At 37.8% G+C, this 17,712-nt stretch overlaps 1 protein-coding gene across 7 annotated transcripts in view; it reads left to right on the top strand.

Annotated features, from left to right (window-relative positions):
* The window catches only part of MSI2 (musashi RNA binding protein 2), a 474,426-nt gene that overhangs the window by 445,290 nt on the left and 11,424 nt on the right, over positions 1 to 17,712 (top strand). For 5 of the 7 annotated variants that reach the window (XR_012688009.1, XM_075194928.1, XM_075194930.1 and 2 more), the window contains 2 exons: positions 9,362 to 9,570; positions 13,317 to 13,394. The exons of 1 other annotated variant lie outside the window; for it this stretch is intronic. Coding sequence is in view for 5 of the 6 variants with exons in the window: in XM_075194928.1 (XP_075051029.1) it covers positions 9,362 to 9,570; positions 13,317 to 13,358 (251 nt within the window). In the remaining variant the exon portion in view is untranslated. The remainder of the gene's footprint in view (positions 1 to 9,361; positions 9,571 to 13,316; positions 13,395 to 17,712) is intronic. One more of the 7 variants, XM_075194929.1, reaches the window with a different exon arrangement.

Below are 17,712 nucleotides of genomic sequence, written 5' to 3'. Positions count from 1 at the left end.
TCAGTTCCATTGCTGCGAACAGATGGTCCGTCAGGGAGAAAGTTTCCCGCAGAGCGGGAATTGCGGTCTCACAAGATAAAAATTACCTCATGAGACCAGTTCTGCGGCCCGTGCTATGCAATGAGAGGCAGCGTGGCAGTAAATCAGAATGCAGCTGTGTCTGGTGATCATAGCTGAGCAATACTGGAAAATGGCACAAGAATTTGACACAAGAATAGCTGCAATGTTAAGCTCATTTAGATGTTACATCTATAAGTCCTGAATTTGCTTAAATCTGGGGGGAGGGAGGTAAACCACACTTGGCAACTTTTGAGATCACCCTCCCAGATCTCCAAAGTTGGCCATGTCTTGGGGGCGTGGTCATGCTAATTGCGTCATTAGGCCCGTCCCCTGCTTTACAATACCTATTTCGGCCTATTAGAGCAGGGGTCGGGGCCAGGGTGATTAGCCTCGCCCCCACCCACTTCAGCTATGAAACAGGCAGGATTCGGGAGGTTGCCCTACTCTCCCAGACATTCCGGAAGAGTAAGCAACTATGGGGTAACCATGGATGAGTAACATAACTGCATAACCAGTGCAGGGACCACAAAGCTATAAGTACCATTCCAATGCTAACAGAACACTCTCAGTAGACGAGTGTTGTAGATGAGCCAGTAATGATATGCAGCCACTGCTGGACTTGATGTCAGGACCATCGACCTTCCGGGAAAGTCCCAGTAAAGTCTATGGTCAATCCACCCCTGGTTTCTGCTAATTCTTTGTACCACAGTAAAAAGTTACAATCCATTGAGAATAAGGGATAAAATCTACCATGTAGAGTGATGAAAATGAAAATCGCCACCATTTTGAATCGGACAAATGTATAAAATATTCATGTTATATGTTTATCTGTCTAGTGTATATGCAACAGGTTATTTTTATTTCTGCTGCTAATTTTGGAATGTTTTCCATTTCCTCCATATACTTCTGTGTCCTGACACATCTGCTTATGTACTGCTTACTGTCAAAGGCAAGTTTATTCCTCCAGAATTTCCTTTTTCCAGGGTGGGATATAAGGAACCCTCTGTGATTTCCCTATGCATAGAGACATCCTCAACAAGATAGAATTAAACTGCCCAATTATTTTGGAAACACAGATAATTTTCTTTGTTATATGGGCATGTAAAGTATTTATTATAATATGCACGGTGCAAAAAAAATGCGTTTGAAATTACAATGTGTGACCATTGTTTTGTAATTACATTTAATTTGACTGCCAGAGTTGGTTTGCTCAGAGCGCGCCTACTGATGACCGGTATTATGTCCAGTAAGCAAAGCTGAGTTTTCCAGGTGACCCATATTCAAAACAGACCCCATTTAGACTACCAGAATTCGATACAGATCATACACGGTGCATTCTGTGAACAAATAATAAACTATCCTTCCTGGTGACTAGTAAAAAGCCCACTGAGAGTCACATGGGACCTCTTTATAGAAGGCTGTATAAAGCAACATAACATCTTAAACCGCCAAGACAAGATGGCACTTATGTTTACACTTATCAAACAGCATTTGGATTCAGGGATATCCTTGAAAATTCTAGATAGGTTTCTTTAAGTCTTTGGATGATCCTGCAGTCTCATACCAAGGAAAGGTGACACTTGAGCTAGTGAATGGTTATGTGCAGGCCTGGAGCTTTAGGACCTGTTAAATTGTATTTTAAAACTTGTTATTGAGTTTGTCTTCAAAATGTGTTCACCTGTAGACATTCCTGCCAACTATGTGTATGGTGTCCAAATAGGCATAGTCTCTATAGCAAAGTGGTGAGGTTTGAGGTAAAAATATATGTGCTCTTTACTAATTTTATACCATGGACCTGATTTTGTGTGACCTGTGTTGAGCAGTGTTTTCATATTTTAGAGAGCTAAGTGCCCAGGTCTACTGGGGCTTCACTCATGTTATATATATTTAAACTGATTGTAGCATGTAACATACAACGCTTCAATGTTCTGTGAAACTGTGCTCTTGGACTGAATGTATTTTGAATGATGACCATTATTTGTGCTGCAGGGCTGTCACGGTTCTGCTCTACCCTAGTAGTGATCCCTTTGCAGTAAGCACTTTGCTGTGCTATTAAAACATGGCCCTGTCTATCATTCTTTATATGATTATCTTGAGATAAAACCGTTACCAATGCGGAATACATTGGTAGTCTTCTCATGGCACATGTGGACCAAATACACCTATGATTTGTTAACTTAATAATTGTGGCTGTGATAGATGTGCACTAAAGAAGCAGCAATGGGCAATTTATTAAATCATATATCCATTTTCCTTGCCGTAACATGGTAGATTTATTATCTGTAAATCTCTTCCCTACCTCCTACAGGTATAGTTTTCAACCCTGTTATTTGTTTGCTTAATGTGTTGACTTGAACACCCACTACTCCCATGGAAAATGTCGAATATTATGAATGTGTAGGAGTGATTTTGTCAGAGACATAATTTCCGCATTCAGCTCTGTGATCAGTACGAATGAATACAGCATTATATGAGCGTTCGATGAACTAAAGTGACTTGACTTTGTTATCACTTACTTTAAATTATGAGGTTTGACTATAAACACTCTCCAGCATAATTTTATTCATAGCTTGACATTTTACACTTCTTTTTCTTACATTTTTTTTTTTTAAACAAATGGTCAGAACATGTATTTCATGTGGCTCATTTTCTAGCAGAAATGTGAGTATTGATTGACTTCATCAATGTTGGAACAATGTATACAGGGTATTGTAATATAGTTCATAGCTCTGGTAGATTACAGAAAATTGTATTATAAATATATTTTGCTGATGTTATTCAGAGTATAAGTTCAGCATTTTTGTATATAGGAGCGGTTGTCATTTAATTTGTTTTATTCCTTGTTGTGCTTTTGGGCCTAACACCTGAAGCTTTTGCTGTGGGCAAATGCCAACTCAGTGGGCACTGCAGTGGCACCAATCTATTTTCCTTCTCAGATGTCCGTATGACTCAAAGCAAAACAGATACTTCACTTCTGCACTGAGTGCAGGTGGTATATCATAGTAACCACTCCCTTTCTCCACATGGGTTGGGTGTACAGGGGAAAGGGGTGTGTACCAATTTTAAAGCAGACAACCACCACCGGCATCCTACTTTGCATCTGATAAAGATGATGCTGGCTCTGCAACTCCTAGTCACTGACAGACTGCAGTGACATCATCCGTTATCGTACAGGAGCATCATGTTATCACATGTAGGGAGGCACGCCTATTTTAAGGTAAAATAAATTTCAGGCGTTGGTAAGGGGTTTGATTATATATAATATGTATTCAGTGGTCGAAGTGGAAGTATGTAAAATGTTAGTGAATGGAATTTGATAGTTGTGCAATCAAAGCAGTAGGAGAAGTGGTATAGCACACCACTGTATACTAGCCCACTTTGACCACTGTGTGTGTATGTGTGTATATATAATATATATATGCTGTATATCTTATGCACAGTGCAGGGAGTTAAGAAGATCAGGTAGCTGGAATAAGAACCATATATTTTAGAGCTATAGGCATGCCCATTGCACACTGGCCCCACACACTCTGTCCACTGGCCCTACGCCCAATTAGCAGCTTGCTGGCCCACGTGCATTTGTACGAAAAGGATGGCGGGAGGTGGCATCTGAGATGCTCTCTCCAGGCACTGATTCCTTACTACACTACTTGTTATACTGTATGCCATAACAACATACTTGCCAACTCTCCTGGAATGTCTGGGAGACTCCCGAAATTCAGGTAGGACTCCCGGGAGAGTAGGCAAGTATCCAGCATACTGCAACTTACTCGTCAAAATGACGCAATTCATGGTGAATCGCGTCATTTTGGCCCGCCCCCCCGCGACAAAATGACGGTTTTGCCGTGGTGGTGGGGCCAAAATACTGCATTTGACCGCACCCCGCCCCCTCCCGCCCTCCAACCATGCGCCCTGCCCGGGATCTCCCGGGATTCACTTTTCAAAGGTTGGCAAGTATGCATAGCAACATAGACATTTGCTTTTACTAGGTTCTCCTGCACTATTCTAGACCAGGATTTAAAACTTTTAAAATTAATAGTTTAATCTGTCACCATTTATTGATAGTTGGTACAAGTGTAGATATACCTGAATTCTCGAGTCTTTAGGTTTATCTCATGAGTTAGGGAAAGGCCCTATCTTTCAGACTTGCATGATTATCATCTGCATCAGGAGAATAAACAGGGAGGCAGGCACACAGGGGTATGGGGAGTAGATGGCGTTCTTTTATACCTGAGGGTGTTTTCTGTCGACATCTCTTTTAATATAATGTTATACTGGGCAAACCTTTGACACGAACAGCATGTCTGTAGGTCGGTGTATCCCAGGGCAGACGTTCGTGGGTATTGCTCTTTTTGTATGAACGCTTTACAGAATATGTAGATGTTACAGTACTTTTCCAGATATAGGGCACAGCAGTGTGGACAATTGGCAGAGGTACCCAGGGCCAGGATTTACCCTGCTGCCAGTGTATTTTCTATATCATTTAAATTGTGGTTAATATTTATTATTAAACTTGGATTAATGTTATACCCCACAAAATGACTACATCTGCTGTTTGTAGGAAACTTTGATATTTTAATTAACCTTTATATTTTGAGGCCCATCTTGTTTTATGTTCTGAGTATACTTATTTGGGCTCAGTAGCAAACACAGGGTTATTGTAAATTCCAAACATAAACTAAAATAAAAGTGTGGCAACATAAAGCTATTTTCATGAGTAGGATTTTCATCCCTTACTTTTTGTCAAGCAACTCTTTTTTTTTTTTTTGCTTTTATTTGTAACAGTCTTAGCATATTTTCCCGTTTGGGGGACTCCCGGCACCTGTAACACCCCCACTAACATACTAGTGTGAATTAAGTTTGTGACAAGTGATTCCTAGATTTAGTTGTTGATATTGGTATTTTGAGGTATCATAGAAACGGGTTGGGAAATAACACTAGGTAAAATATACACAAAACCTTGCACTTTATTTCCGCCATTAACAGACCACTTGAAGTTTCTTCCCAAAGCCCTTCTCCCAGCATAGATCAGTATACTTAATGTGCTCTCCCGTAGATCTCCATGATATTGCGCCTAGTGTTAATGTTTGTGAACACTAGAGGCAATGTCAGACTTGACGCAAAGGGAGCACTTGTCAGAATGTATGTGTGTGTGTAGAGGTCCAATTATTTACATTGCTTTTGGGAGTACAAGCGACAATGTACATTATAATAGTCTTTGAGAGTGGGAATTATACACTTAATGTAAATGCCTTGAGTACAAGGCTTTATAGTCTTTGCTGGTACTTGTTTCCTGACTGACTGCACACCGTTTCCATGGCTAGAGCAATATGCATATTTATTGAGTGCATTATAAAATGAAAAAAAAAAAATACATCCACGTCTAGTAAGAGCAGGAACACACTAATTAAGATTTTCCTATTATTTGTCTTTAATTGCTTTTGTTTGCCTACAATCACATCTATTTCCGTTCAGTGGAAAGACAGCTAAAATAACTGGTGGGTCTTTATTTACAGTCTGCTTGGCAACATGTAAATTCCAGCCTTTTCCTACCCCCTGACGGATGGGTGGCAGCTGTGGGGAGATTGCAGCATTGGTGCTTGTTAGATGCCGTTTATTTAGGAAGCCATGTTATGAGAAGGAATGTCCAAATACCTCTATACATGTATTTATCAGGAAAATATACAATAGGAAATCAGAATATGAAATCAGCTTGGTGACCATTTAAAACTTTTGGTAAGCTGAACCTGAGAAATTGTAATATATGTACAAGCAAAGCAGTCATTGAAGTACCATTTTATACAACTTGCCTATTAAATAATTGTATTTAATATCGAACAGATTATTATTGTCCGTATAATATGTACAGTGTTACACAGTACTGTACACAGAATGTTTTACCCTGCCCATTCAAGCTTGTAGGCCTGTGACACAAGTAACATGTGATTTGTCTAAGGTCACATGAACCTGTCATGAACTGGGTCAATTTAGAGATTCATAGTTTAATTGTTAGGGGAAGGTGACACTGTTGCCTACATCTTTTCCTAGAGCACTTACAGAAGGAGTCTTCTGTTTAGGGCTAAAGGCACACCCCAGCTCTTATCTAAATGAGAATGTAACAGAGTACACCATGCTACCCCACAAGGGGCATGTCACGTCACATAGGGGGTGTTTCCTTGCTTCCGAAGCCCTCATGCCCTTTGCACATGCCACTGGTACGAGCAGCATTGAAGGGAAATCACTTAATGGCACATATCTCCCAATTGTCTCCACGATATGTGGGACACCAGGATAGTCCCCTCAAAAAGGTACTAAATTGGGATAGTTGGGAGGTATGATCTAAGTGCTATATATAGCTGTACCTCTTTTGTAGAATTTGGACAGGGGAGGGTAACCGATGTAAAACATCATGCAGTCTGGCAACGGATGAAGTCTCACCGTTTATATATTTTTTGTTTACTCCATAAACCAAATTTGGGTGTCTCTTTTCAAAAGGTGTTTTCACTGGTGATAGAGCTTGCTATCGCAATATATGAAAAAGGTTATCACTGATAGGGTAGCGTTTGCATGGGTACGCTATTCAAAAAAAAAGTATTGTGGTGATGTATCTCAGGATGGCAATAACCAAACAAAAGCATTCAAATATGCTTTATTCTTAGAATAAAGCATTTATTTTAATGGAGTGATTTTAAAGTTTTTGAGTTTTATTTTTGTAATTAAGTGGATCTGAAAGCCCAAAGCCAGCTCACAAATGGTTATTCCTTTAAAGACTGGCTCTTACCACTCCAGGTCAATATCACCGGAATAACTGTTATAAACAGCAATAAAAAAAAATACTACTTACAGCTAGGATCAGGGCATTAGTGGTAAATGTGCCTTTTATTTACCCACATCCTATGTCACGTCAGTATAAACAGGCATGGTCCTTCACTACTTCATCTTTGTAGACAATTGACTTAAAATGAAGTTAAATGTTGAAATGGGTGTGATCAGTTTCACACTTACTTAATTTACTTTTTGTGTTCCAAAATTCCTTTTACCTCTTGCTCTAAATATGTAATTAAAAGTTTTACCGCTAGCTTCTAAGTGCATATTTGGCACTACCTATGTTTTAGAACAGTGTGGATATTTGTAGCAATATATATTGTAGGCATGTAGGCGGAGCTTATGTGACATGTTACGTACGATGCACATTCTTAACTCTTAAGGCAAGGGCAAAACTACATCCTTGGCAACCCATGCAACTAGAGGGCACCAGGACTCAGGTAGCAGTCTGATTGAGAATCCATCTAGCATTCAGGCACCTGTGTAATTATTGTGTTGGATGTTGGATCTTGGTTTGTAGCAGATTTTGATGGGTGTGTGTAATTTTATCTCGCGTTGGCAGCCATTTAAATTGATTCAATAGGCACCAGCAAGTTTTACCACCCAGTGCTGAGGGGGGTGCGTGTGTCTGAGCACATATAAAAGGCCGTCTTTCTTATACTAATTTTAAGTGTTACTTATTAGGGTTTTGAAATATTGGAAAATATGATTATGATGAAGCAGGCGGTTTCATGGTTTCCTACTCGAGAGTCCGTAACAGAAACATCTCCCCGTAATCTGACTTCATTTGCAACATAATAGTTAATATCAGAATGGTAGCCTTTATACATTATCTTCCAAGTGTACTGCAAGTCTCTAGCAGTGATTTAGGTACATTCATGCCCAGGGCTAAGTTCTCTCCCACCAATGCCTTTCTATGTCTGTGCAGTGAGACTAAAGCAGCCCTTCCATTCTGTTTTGTGCTCTGCATTAAAATTCTACTGGGCAAATGGATTGCCTTAGTATGTTTCATAATATTAGATTATTATAGTTTCACATCTGCTAAATAAATTGACTGCTTTCTACGTAAGCTATTGAAAGCTGCTGTGCCCTTAAGCAATGTTAGATGTTATCTAAAGAGTTGAGCCGTTGTATTCATAGTATATATTTAGCATTTATTTTATTAAGCTTTTTATGTATGGTATACCAGATTACAGTGTGAGCACAAACTTGTTTTTTTCCTAGTTTATTTTTTTATTTAAAAAAGAATCTCTCTAGAGCTTTGAGCAGTTGTATACTATTGAAACATTCAGTTGCTGTTTAGTGATTTAATCACCTATTCCCCCATTAGTTTTGATTTAAATTTGTATAGTTATAGATCTTTGTGTTGTTGATGACTGTGGTATTCTAAAATGGTTCTGTAACATTTTATACAACATGCATTACACATATATGGGGTCTATTTATCAAGACCCTGCTAAACCGATGATTTTCAATCGCTGCGATAGAAAATAGTCAGCACAATTTGTCATCAAAATGTCAATGTGTACCTGAGCGATGCTCAGCTTTGTGCTGTAAGATTAGTCAGTGCAGGGTGCCCCTGCGCAGACGGACCTGGGGTTCCAGTTCCAGATTCTATTGAAATAAAAAAAAAAGTTTACAAAAATAAAGAAACAAAGGACATAAAATTGGGGGAGGAGGTTTCATACATAGGAAAAAGCCCCTAAATCCAACGAAATATAGAGTTTTAGCGGAGTTTAGGGCTTTTTCCTATTTAATAAAATAAGCCTCATAGTCTATCTTTTTTGTCTTCAACTAAAACAAATTATGATATTGACTTTCTAGTGGTCTAGAGGAATAGCATGCACTGCCAGATGAACTAACTTTAGCTAATATACCAAATGTACCAGCTTTTATATATCGAAACTTTACTGTCAACATGAATATTTAATGCCCACCATGTCTTGTGGATTTTGCTTTTATTGATATCTATTAAAAGTCAATAAAATGTGGCCAGTAGTCTCCGAACTAACCTCATGTCATTAAATGGAACACACTCCATAGTGTTCAGCTCTGTTCCTTTGTAGTTTGCATGGGATGTGAATGCTGTCTCCACATACCAAAATATGAATAAACTTGGAATAAACTTCCAGCTGCATGCTTATAAAATACAATGTCTGAAGACCTCCCTTCACCTGTTTTGTAGTGCACTTTAATTAAATCTGTATCACCAATCTTGGGTGTCCATAGATCATGGAATGATTGTTATTTCAACATGTATGTAATCTGGTTTTTATTTTAAAGCTTTTTTAGTGGTAGTGTGGGCTGATGTTTCCATTGAGTATGTGCTCTTGTTCCGCATGGCCTTGATTGAGTGTTAGAGGTCAAGTCAAGGCTGTTTTTTTTACAGTGTTTGGCTATTTTTTCTGTTTTCTTTATAATAACCCAGCATGCTATGCTTCTGCTCTCATACTTGGCTTTATTCTCTGCACACCAGTCCTGAATAGCTACAGTGCTCAACCGAATTATGGCGCACCCGCTTCCCCGGCAGGCACCAACCCAGCTCGACCAGGTGGATTTCCAGGGGCTAACAGCCCGGGCCCTGTCGCTGATCTCTATGGAGCTGCCAGCCAAGACTCCGGTGTTGGTAACTACATTAGCGCAGCAAGTCCTCAACCGGGCTCTGGCTTCGGCCATGGAATTGCTGTAAGTGTCCTGTTTATCAATTTTTCTAATTGTATGTTGATCTATGACTCTGGATATTTTTGGCCAACTTTAGCATTCCATGTGATGCTGAAAGCCATCTACTATTGCTGATTAATAATATATAGTTACGATCTTTCATAACAAACACTAATTACCGTAAAGCTCACTGCCATACCGAGGATGAGCATGGATATGTAGTAGCCCATCAGGCTTCTCTACATAAAAAGTGGGATATAAAGAAAATTAGTTTTTTTTTTAGAGGTATTCCTATTTTTGTAACATTGAAAACGATGGATGGGGTTTTTACTCCCTGACTGCTTGAGCAATGAGTAAATTACATGCACATTTTTTTTATTATGTGGCTCACTTAACCTATTGACACAAAAAAGTATTGTTTTATATTTGCAGCTGAGGTTACTAATAGACCTGTTTCAAAACTGCACACCTCACTGCTCAAGATGTCTCTTGCATTATGAAAGTAATAGAAAACTATTGGCTGATATCTGCTCATCCGTTAAGGTCGCAATGAACATCTTTTACCCAATATTTGGTCTCAAACCAGGGTATTTAACCTTTATTGGCCACCTTGATAAATGAGTGATAGGATGTATGCAAGATATGTCACATAATGTTTCATGGGCTTACAGCATTGCCATGGATGAGGAAGTATAACGTCCATCCTTTTTAATGTCCTGGTTTTGTCCAGACGGAGACAGTTTTGTGTATCCTAAGCTTTCACTAACTGGTCTGCACCACAAATTACTGCTCATGTTCTGAAGTTAAATCCATGAGCTATCTTTAATGTTAGCTAGGCTGTAAGTTACATTTTAATGCTAAAGATCTTCGTATATTTCAGAAATATTAGCTACAGAGCCCATTGTAGTATTACTTACCTATTATATTGCATTTCAACACAGTGCAAGTAAAACACTTTTATTGTTAAACACGCATTTAAGCATACTTACAAAAGTGTATTAATACTTAAGATGCCACTGTTATTACATCTTACAGTGCAGTTCTTTAAGTAATCATAAATGACAAGTTATTGTACCAATCCATTTGCTTATGTGGAACAATGACAATAATACATTATGGCTGCAGCACTGTGTGCAGTGGTACAGTAATGCAGGATACATCTTTACACTCATTTACAGCGGATTCTCTCTCTAGTCAGAGAATGTTGATTTACAAAAGGGCAGAAATGTAATGCAGGTACTTAAAGCTGAATTAAGCAATGAAACATCTCCATGTACGAGATGCATGAACTGGCCCAAGTTCAGTTATGTCCTGTTTGCTTCAGGTACTTTGTGACTAGAGTCCTCCGCTCTGCAAGGACCTTTATTCATATGAGAAGAGAAGCAGACTGCCTGAGAATCTATTGTTTGTCCTCCCGTCCTAAAACAAAACCAAAAAAAAACTTCTCTAAAGCGCAGGGATGTCTAACATTTGCATGCCTCTTTGTGATATATTGTGTAACTAACTTTAAAATGTTACAGTTTGTTATTGTAAAGCATAAAGTGAATTACTAATGTATTTTAAAGCCAACGAGAATAATAAATGGGCTATGCTACAGTGATTTATAAATCTGGATGGAAATTTGCATGCATTTCGTCTCAGACCGCAAAGTGTTATTGTTTGCTGTATGATGGCATGAATGTGCATTTAATTCTTCGGAGGCTGCCAACCGTAACACCCCCTTCCCTGTGACAAAGAAACAAATATAAATATTGCATGGCAAGTGGGAGATAGCATTTAGTAAATTAAACTTTAAAATGAGGGTGGTTGTTGTTATATGTATGTGAATAAGTAACCTAGTGCACTTAGACAAGCCTCCTAATATAGTATACCAATGTGCTGGTGTAAGAGATGGTGATGTCGCCACAGTAGTGCAGTTGTTTAGGATGTCCTCACTCGGCATGGTTTGGCAAAGTGATCGTCTGCATTAATCTGAAAGCTGATCTCTGTGATGACGGCCCTTCTTACACTTTCATTCCATCTACTTCATATTGCAGAAAACCACAATAAACCATTAATGATGAACACAATATATAGAAATACATATTTTTGTTCTTTTACTGGTCATTTGTTCTTTTTTTGTTTTGTTTTTTTGTTAGCTGCTGTTTTGTCAGGGACCACATTGTGTACCCCTCTGTATAGCTGTTATCTAGGACCCTATGATCTGGCATTTGCCATTGTACTGTGCACTATTAGATATTGTTTTATAAACTATACCCATTCAAATTTTAGACTTGAGATATTGTCACAAAAGATTTAATGCAGAATGCACTATATTAGTTGGGTGCAGCATTTAAGTAACCGCAGAAGTAGTAATGATCTCTATTGTGACAGACATTCCTGCCGCTTGCACCTCAGGTATACATAAACGGTTGTTCTACTGAGTGTGTATGTGCCCTTATAAGGATGGAAGTTTGCATACAGTAATATGTACTGTAGTATGTAATTTATCTGTTACTGGGTTTAATGCTCTATTGATTCACAGCTTAACATGAAAAACACTCATTGCATGTTGTCACAGCAGAGCTGGTATCACACTGGCGTCTGATGCAGTGATAACGTGGGAGATGCATAGTGCATGTTTATTATTTGAAAATAGAAGTGACATTTTTTGGTTTGATTGCGTTCTTTGTGTTTATATCCCCCAGTTGCTATCCCCTACCCTCCCCCCATGCTAAACTTCTATATTTTCTTCTTTTTTATAACACACACGTTGCCACAATAACAATGAGAGCATCCAGTGTGACATCAGCCTGGCTGACAATATTAGAGACACAATAGATATTTATACTTTTGCATTACAGCTGTATAATACTTCCGCTTGCTGCAGTTGTTAGAGCCTTATGGGGCCTATTTAAAGAGGCTCATTTAACAATGAAGCCAACTCAGACAACCTAAACCTGCTGTGCACGGTAACTAGAGTTTTGTAAGCCTCTTATTTTTATCGGTATAATTCTCACTTAAAATAAGAAAAAGTATTTCCCATTGCTTCCTGTTCTTGTATTTTCAGAACTTTCCATACTGGGTTTCTTTTTAGATGTTAGCTTTGTTTTCTTGTACAGTGGCCATTCAATCACTAACCCTTTGAACCTGGTTATATTCCTCTTCCAATGATCATGTCACCATGGTAACCTTAAAATCTCATTTGGTTTGTTTGTACTATCAAGTAGGTAACATTAGTATTCAGCTAACAGTACTAAGGTAATTTACCCACTCTAAACCTTCCAAACTTGTCTCATTTCATATCTCACCTACCGGAAAAGCTCTCTGTGCATTTGAAAGCTTGACAATGGCAACCTATGGGCTGCTCAGATGAAAGAACAGCCTTCAAGTTGCAGTTTTGCCGTGCTATTATGTCTCAAGGGCCATTGCAGCGCACAGATGAGGGGAGGTTGGCAGCATTTCTTAGTTGGGGTTCCCTTATACTTTGTGATCTGGTTTTATAAAGGTTAAGCAGCCTGTTGTACTGTAAGTCCCAGCAGCCACCTCTGGCTACATACCTCCAATGACTAAATGTTTAGAAATGGCACAAAATGTTAATTTTCTTTCCATTTACATTATTTATGCACCTGTGCTGTGCAATGTTTTAAATATTATACATTACCTACAAGAGTACAGCATATAAAGTAAAAAATGCACATTCATGCCAGCCTTGCAATATATAGCTGAAATGCAGATATCTGTTCTTGTTGAAGAGGGAATTGACAAACTAAACAATTGTACAATTTTAGGGCCCTTTGATTGCAACAGCCTTTACAAATGGATACCATTGAAACGTTTCAGGTGGTTGGTTGCCATCTCACTTTAAGGTATTCTAATTTCTACCATTGTATTTTATGGAAATATATACATGTAATCTGCTGTCTTCTTCATTCCTTCACCAACCCATAAACATATCACCATCCTTTTAACCTTTCGGTGCCTAACATCTGTTTCACCTTTTATTCTACTATTGTGCGCATTGGATAAATCCAACCTCCTTCTGCTGGTTCAGTATTGTTCCCCACAGATGACGGTTTGTATGTGTAAGCCAACAGTAGATAGGGCACAAAATGAGTATGACATTCTTGGCATGTGATAGGGTTTCCTCTTTCTTCAAATCATTTATTGGCCCTGCCCCATATCTATGGGGTCAAAGATTGGTGATGAGATTTATATTTTCCTTTATTAACTTCATATAAATTCATATAAACAAAGCATAAATATTAACTGGTCTAGTGACAAAATGTACTCATGGTTGGGAAACTTGTATGTGGTGGAATCTCACAGTATACACACTAGGGTCCTGATTCATTAAGGATCTTAAATGAAGAGGATTCTTATTTCAGTCTCCTGGACAAAACCATGTTAGAATGCAAGGGGTGCAAATGAGTGTTCTGTATTGCACATAAGTTAAATACTGACTGTTTTTTTATGTAGCACACAAATACTTTATTTGTACACTGACATTTAAAGTTGATATGTGTGTGCTACATGAAAAAACAGTCAGTATTTAACTTATGTGCAAAAACAGAAAACTAATTTGCACCCCTTGTATTGTAACATGGTTTTGTCCAGGAGACTTAAATAAGAAACTTCTTAAGTTAAGTTCCTTAATGACTCAGGCCCAAGGTGCATAGCATAGCAACTCTATATGCCTACATATTATAATGGTAATTTAATAAGAAATAATCCACTTTATTTGTGACCCACTGCTAAATCCTGTTTACACTTTTAATTAGATAAGTTAATTCTAAAGTGTGAGATGTTTTGTCAAGAGTTTAATTTCAGCAAAGCCTCTCTTTGCATAACTTATACCTTCCTAATCACCTTCTTGATGTGTCCAAAACTTGTCTTTTTATCAAGACAAAAACCATATTGAATCTATGAATGCTGAAATCATTTATTCTAATAAACACTGTACTTTCCTAAACAAAGGCTGACAGCTTAGTTCCAGTGCTCACAGAATGCCACACTGCATAATTAACCAATGTGCCAATACTGCACTCAAAAGATGACATTCTCCCTCTAATAACTATGGAACAATTATGTGAAATTAAAAATGTTTAAACTACAAAATTCAATTTAAGACATCACCTTGGCATACTAAATTTGGATCTTTTCCAGGTTCCTAACATTTTGACTTTTCTCTGTTTAATTATGTATGTGTGTTTTTGCTCTTTGCCGTTTCTTTTACCTAGAAAAATTTACATTGAACTGTTGTCTCTACTTGCAAATGGCAATACTTGATCTTTCAGTGTGTAGTACACTACCATATATTACCGACACTTGTATACTGTCAATTTCAATAGCATGTTTCATAAAAATATTGAGAATAAATAGTTAAACGGTTTATGCACTTTTTTTAATGTTCAGGGGGACAACACATCATACATGTTGCTGTACAGAATCAGCCCAACTTTCAGTTTGACTCTTTTGTTAGTAATGAATTCTCATAAATGTCGTCTTTGTCTGAGACAGACACTGTTTAACTTTAGTAAACTATAACTCTAGCTCATAACAGCAGAGCCTTCTATTATAGTTTGTAACACAGTTGCTGATTAGACCATTGCTATCTCATTGCATCATAATGTTACCTGCCAATGCTGAAAGCACTGGTGATGTGATCAACTTGCTCACATTTAGAAAGATTCAGATCACGTCTGCTACAGCTAATGTGTTTACATGCTGGGCCCCGGTGTTTCTCAACCAGTGGTACATAAAACCCAGGACAGTTTCTAGTGGTGCTATATAGTATTGCGTACTAACTCATGGTATACCAAAAGAAGGTTGAAAGAGAAACTTAAAAATAGTGTAAAAAAAAGTAGTTTCAAAAAAGATAAACATGACCACACAGCCCAAACGCAAAATAAAGTACAGTCATTTAGTGTTGCTATAAATCACAAAATAATATAGTGTGTGCTTTTCACGAGTTGAGTTAAGTGAAAAAGCTAAGGGAAAAATCACGAAAGTTCCTCATTTTCCCCATGTAATATTTTGAAATCATATAAACGCTGGCAACAACAGAAAGCCCTATCTGTCCGCTCCAAAATATATAAAAATGCGGAAAACAAAAATTTTAAATATAGTTATACTGGCATAACCAATACACTGCAATAAACTGATTAATGGTGTGTGCAAATTTGGTGTCTACTCAACAATTGACTATAAATAAGCATTGCAGTGGCACTTTGAACAGGGGTGGGTTGGCAGAATGAAGATAGACACTGAGGTGTTGGATATGCAGTAGCCAGCAGTACAAAGTCTTTCTTGTGTTCCTTTTTACTTTACTCACTGGCTCATACTAGGAGGATGAGACTGTCTTTCATATCCTTTACAGTATTGCATGTTACTGTTAATATGGGGTAGTGTTGTTTTTTTGTGGCTAATGTCTAGTTCTTGCCTCTGAGGTTTAAGGTCATCAGCTCCAGTTTTATACATTACCCATGTTTGTAATAGAAAATGCTCTCTATATACATGCTCAATAGAGGGCATGACATTATACTTCTGTATAATGCTTTCTAAAGTGAACTCATAGTGGACACTAAATGACTCGTCGTAGCGTGCCGAAATCTATACACGCGCCATCTAACGTAAACATTCACCGCAGGATTCTGTAATGTTTCTTACCAGGATACATTTCATTAATATGACTTTCAATAAATCTTATCTAATCATCCTTCTTTAAGAATTGCTGTGCTGGATGTTGGGATAACAACAATTTGTATTCTGTGTCTTTGAGTATTTCTGCCTCTTACTGAAGACATAGGAAGCTGCACAGCTAATTAGCTACTTATTACCCTCCTCTCCTAAACATGCTTTTTACTATAGAAAGACATTTATAGGCATGCAAGTGCACAACAATGTTAAGGGATATATGTAAAAGGATTCCTCACACTGCCATTCAAATATGTTCTCATCACTGTAGGTTATGAGAGGATTTTATCATTATTTATCAGCTAATTTGCATTGTATAACCACCTTATTATGCTAAGTATGCCTTATCTACTCCGTCTCTCTGTATTTGCTGTAACAAGGTGCCACACAAATGGGAAAAGCAATACTTCAGAAGCTGCTCTTTCCGCTTGCCGGTGAGAGCACTGTTAAGCGATTACCTTAAAAGAAAATAAAGGAATAACCAGATGTTTAAATTCATCACAGTATATTTCTTTGTAAATTCTAGTCATTTTGCATAAATGCCGGCGTTCTTGTCATTCACAATGCGCTTCAAGCACCTCTTTCAGGAATAAAACGGAGCTGCAATTTTTTGTGAAGTATTAAACTAATTTTCTCTTGTGAAGCTACAATAATATTTAGGCATTTTGGCTGCTTCCCCCATTTTGAAAAATTGCTCTGCTACAGACGTTTTGAAATTACAGTGTAGCTGATTTGATCTGCCTGTATTTTAAGTACTTATCATTTTTGTTTCTCCCCTAAAATACAAAGTGAACTTTAGAATTTATTCCCTAGCACGTTTTTTTTTTTCCTAGCCTTTTGATGCTTTTTAATATATAACTGGCAGAATGCTGAAAATGGCTTTGTAGTGCTGTACTTCAGCCATTGCCTTGATGTTTTATAGTCATTTAATATTTCTATGTGAAGATGGAGCTTGCTAACCCCTTTTTGTCCTTTTAACCCGTCAACTCAAAAAAAAGGAACCCTATCATTGAATTATCACACACTGCATATCTATTAAAACATAACAAATGCACTTATTACATTGTTTACATCATTTTTGATGACAGCCCACTTTTACAACTGCGTGTAAATTGATTGGACGTCAACACAAATAATCAAACAATGATTCATACATTGCATGCGTTCGCTCTTCTGTAGCTTACTTAGCTCATGATTCAAATTCAGTATTGCTAAATAATTATCTGCAAGAATGGTTAATTATTTGCCTAACGTTCTCTTGAACTGATTTATCTCATTCTTTCTCACTTCCCACTCACTGTTGACTTGATTTGACTGCATGTTAGTCCCACACCAACCTCAGATTCTGATTTTGGTTTGAGACTTTTCATAGCGTAGTGCAGACATATTTAATATGCCTAATTAGTAGTTGTCAGATGCGTGTTTTAAGTAAACAAATTAATTTTTCTTTCTGCAACCAAGGTAAAGTGTGAAATGGATAATATTACCAGC

The sequence above is a fragment of the Mixophyes fleayi genome, chromosome 2 (genome assembly GCF_038048845.1).
Source record: "Mixophyes fleayi isolate aMixFle1 chromosome 2, aMixFle1.hap1, whole genome shotgun sequence".
In the NCBI taxonomy this organism is placed as follows: Eukaryota; Metazoa; Chordata; class Amphibia; order Anura; family Limnodynastidae; genus Mixophyes; species Mixophyes fleayi.
Note: the sequence above shows the minus strand (reverse complement) of the source record. Positions and strands in the feature narration are given on the sequence as shown.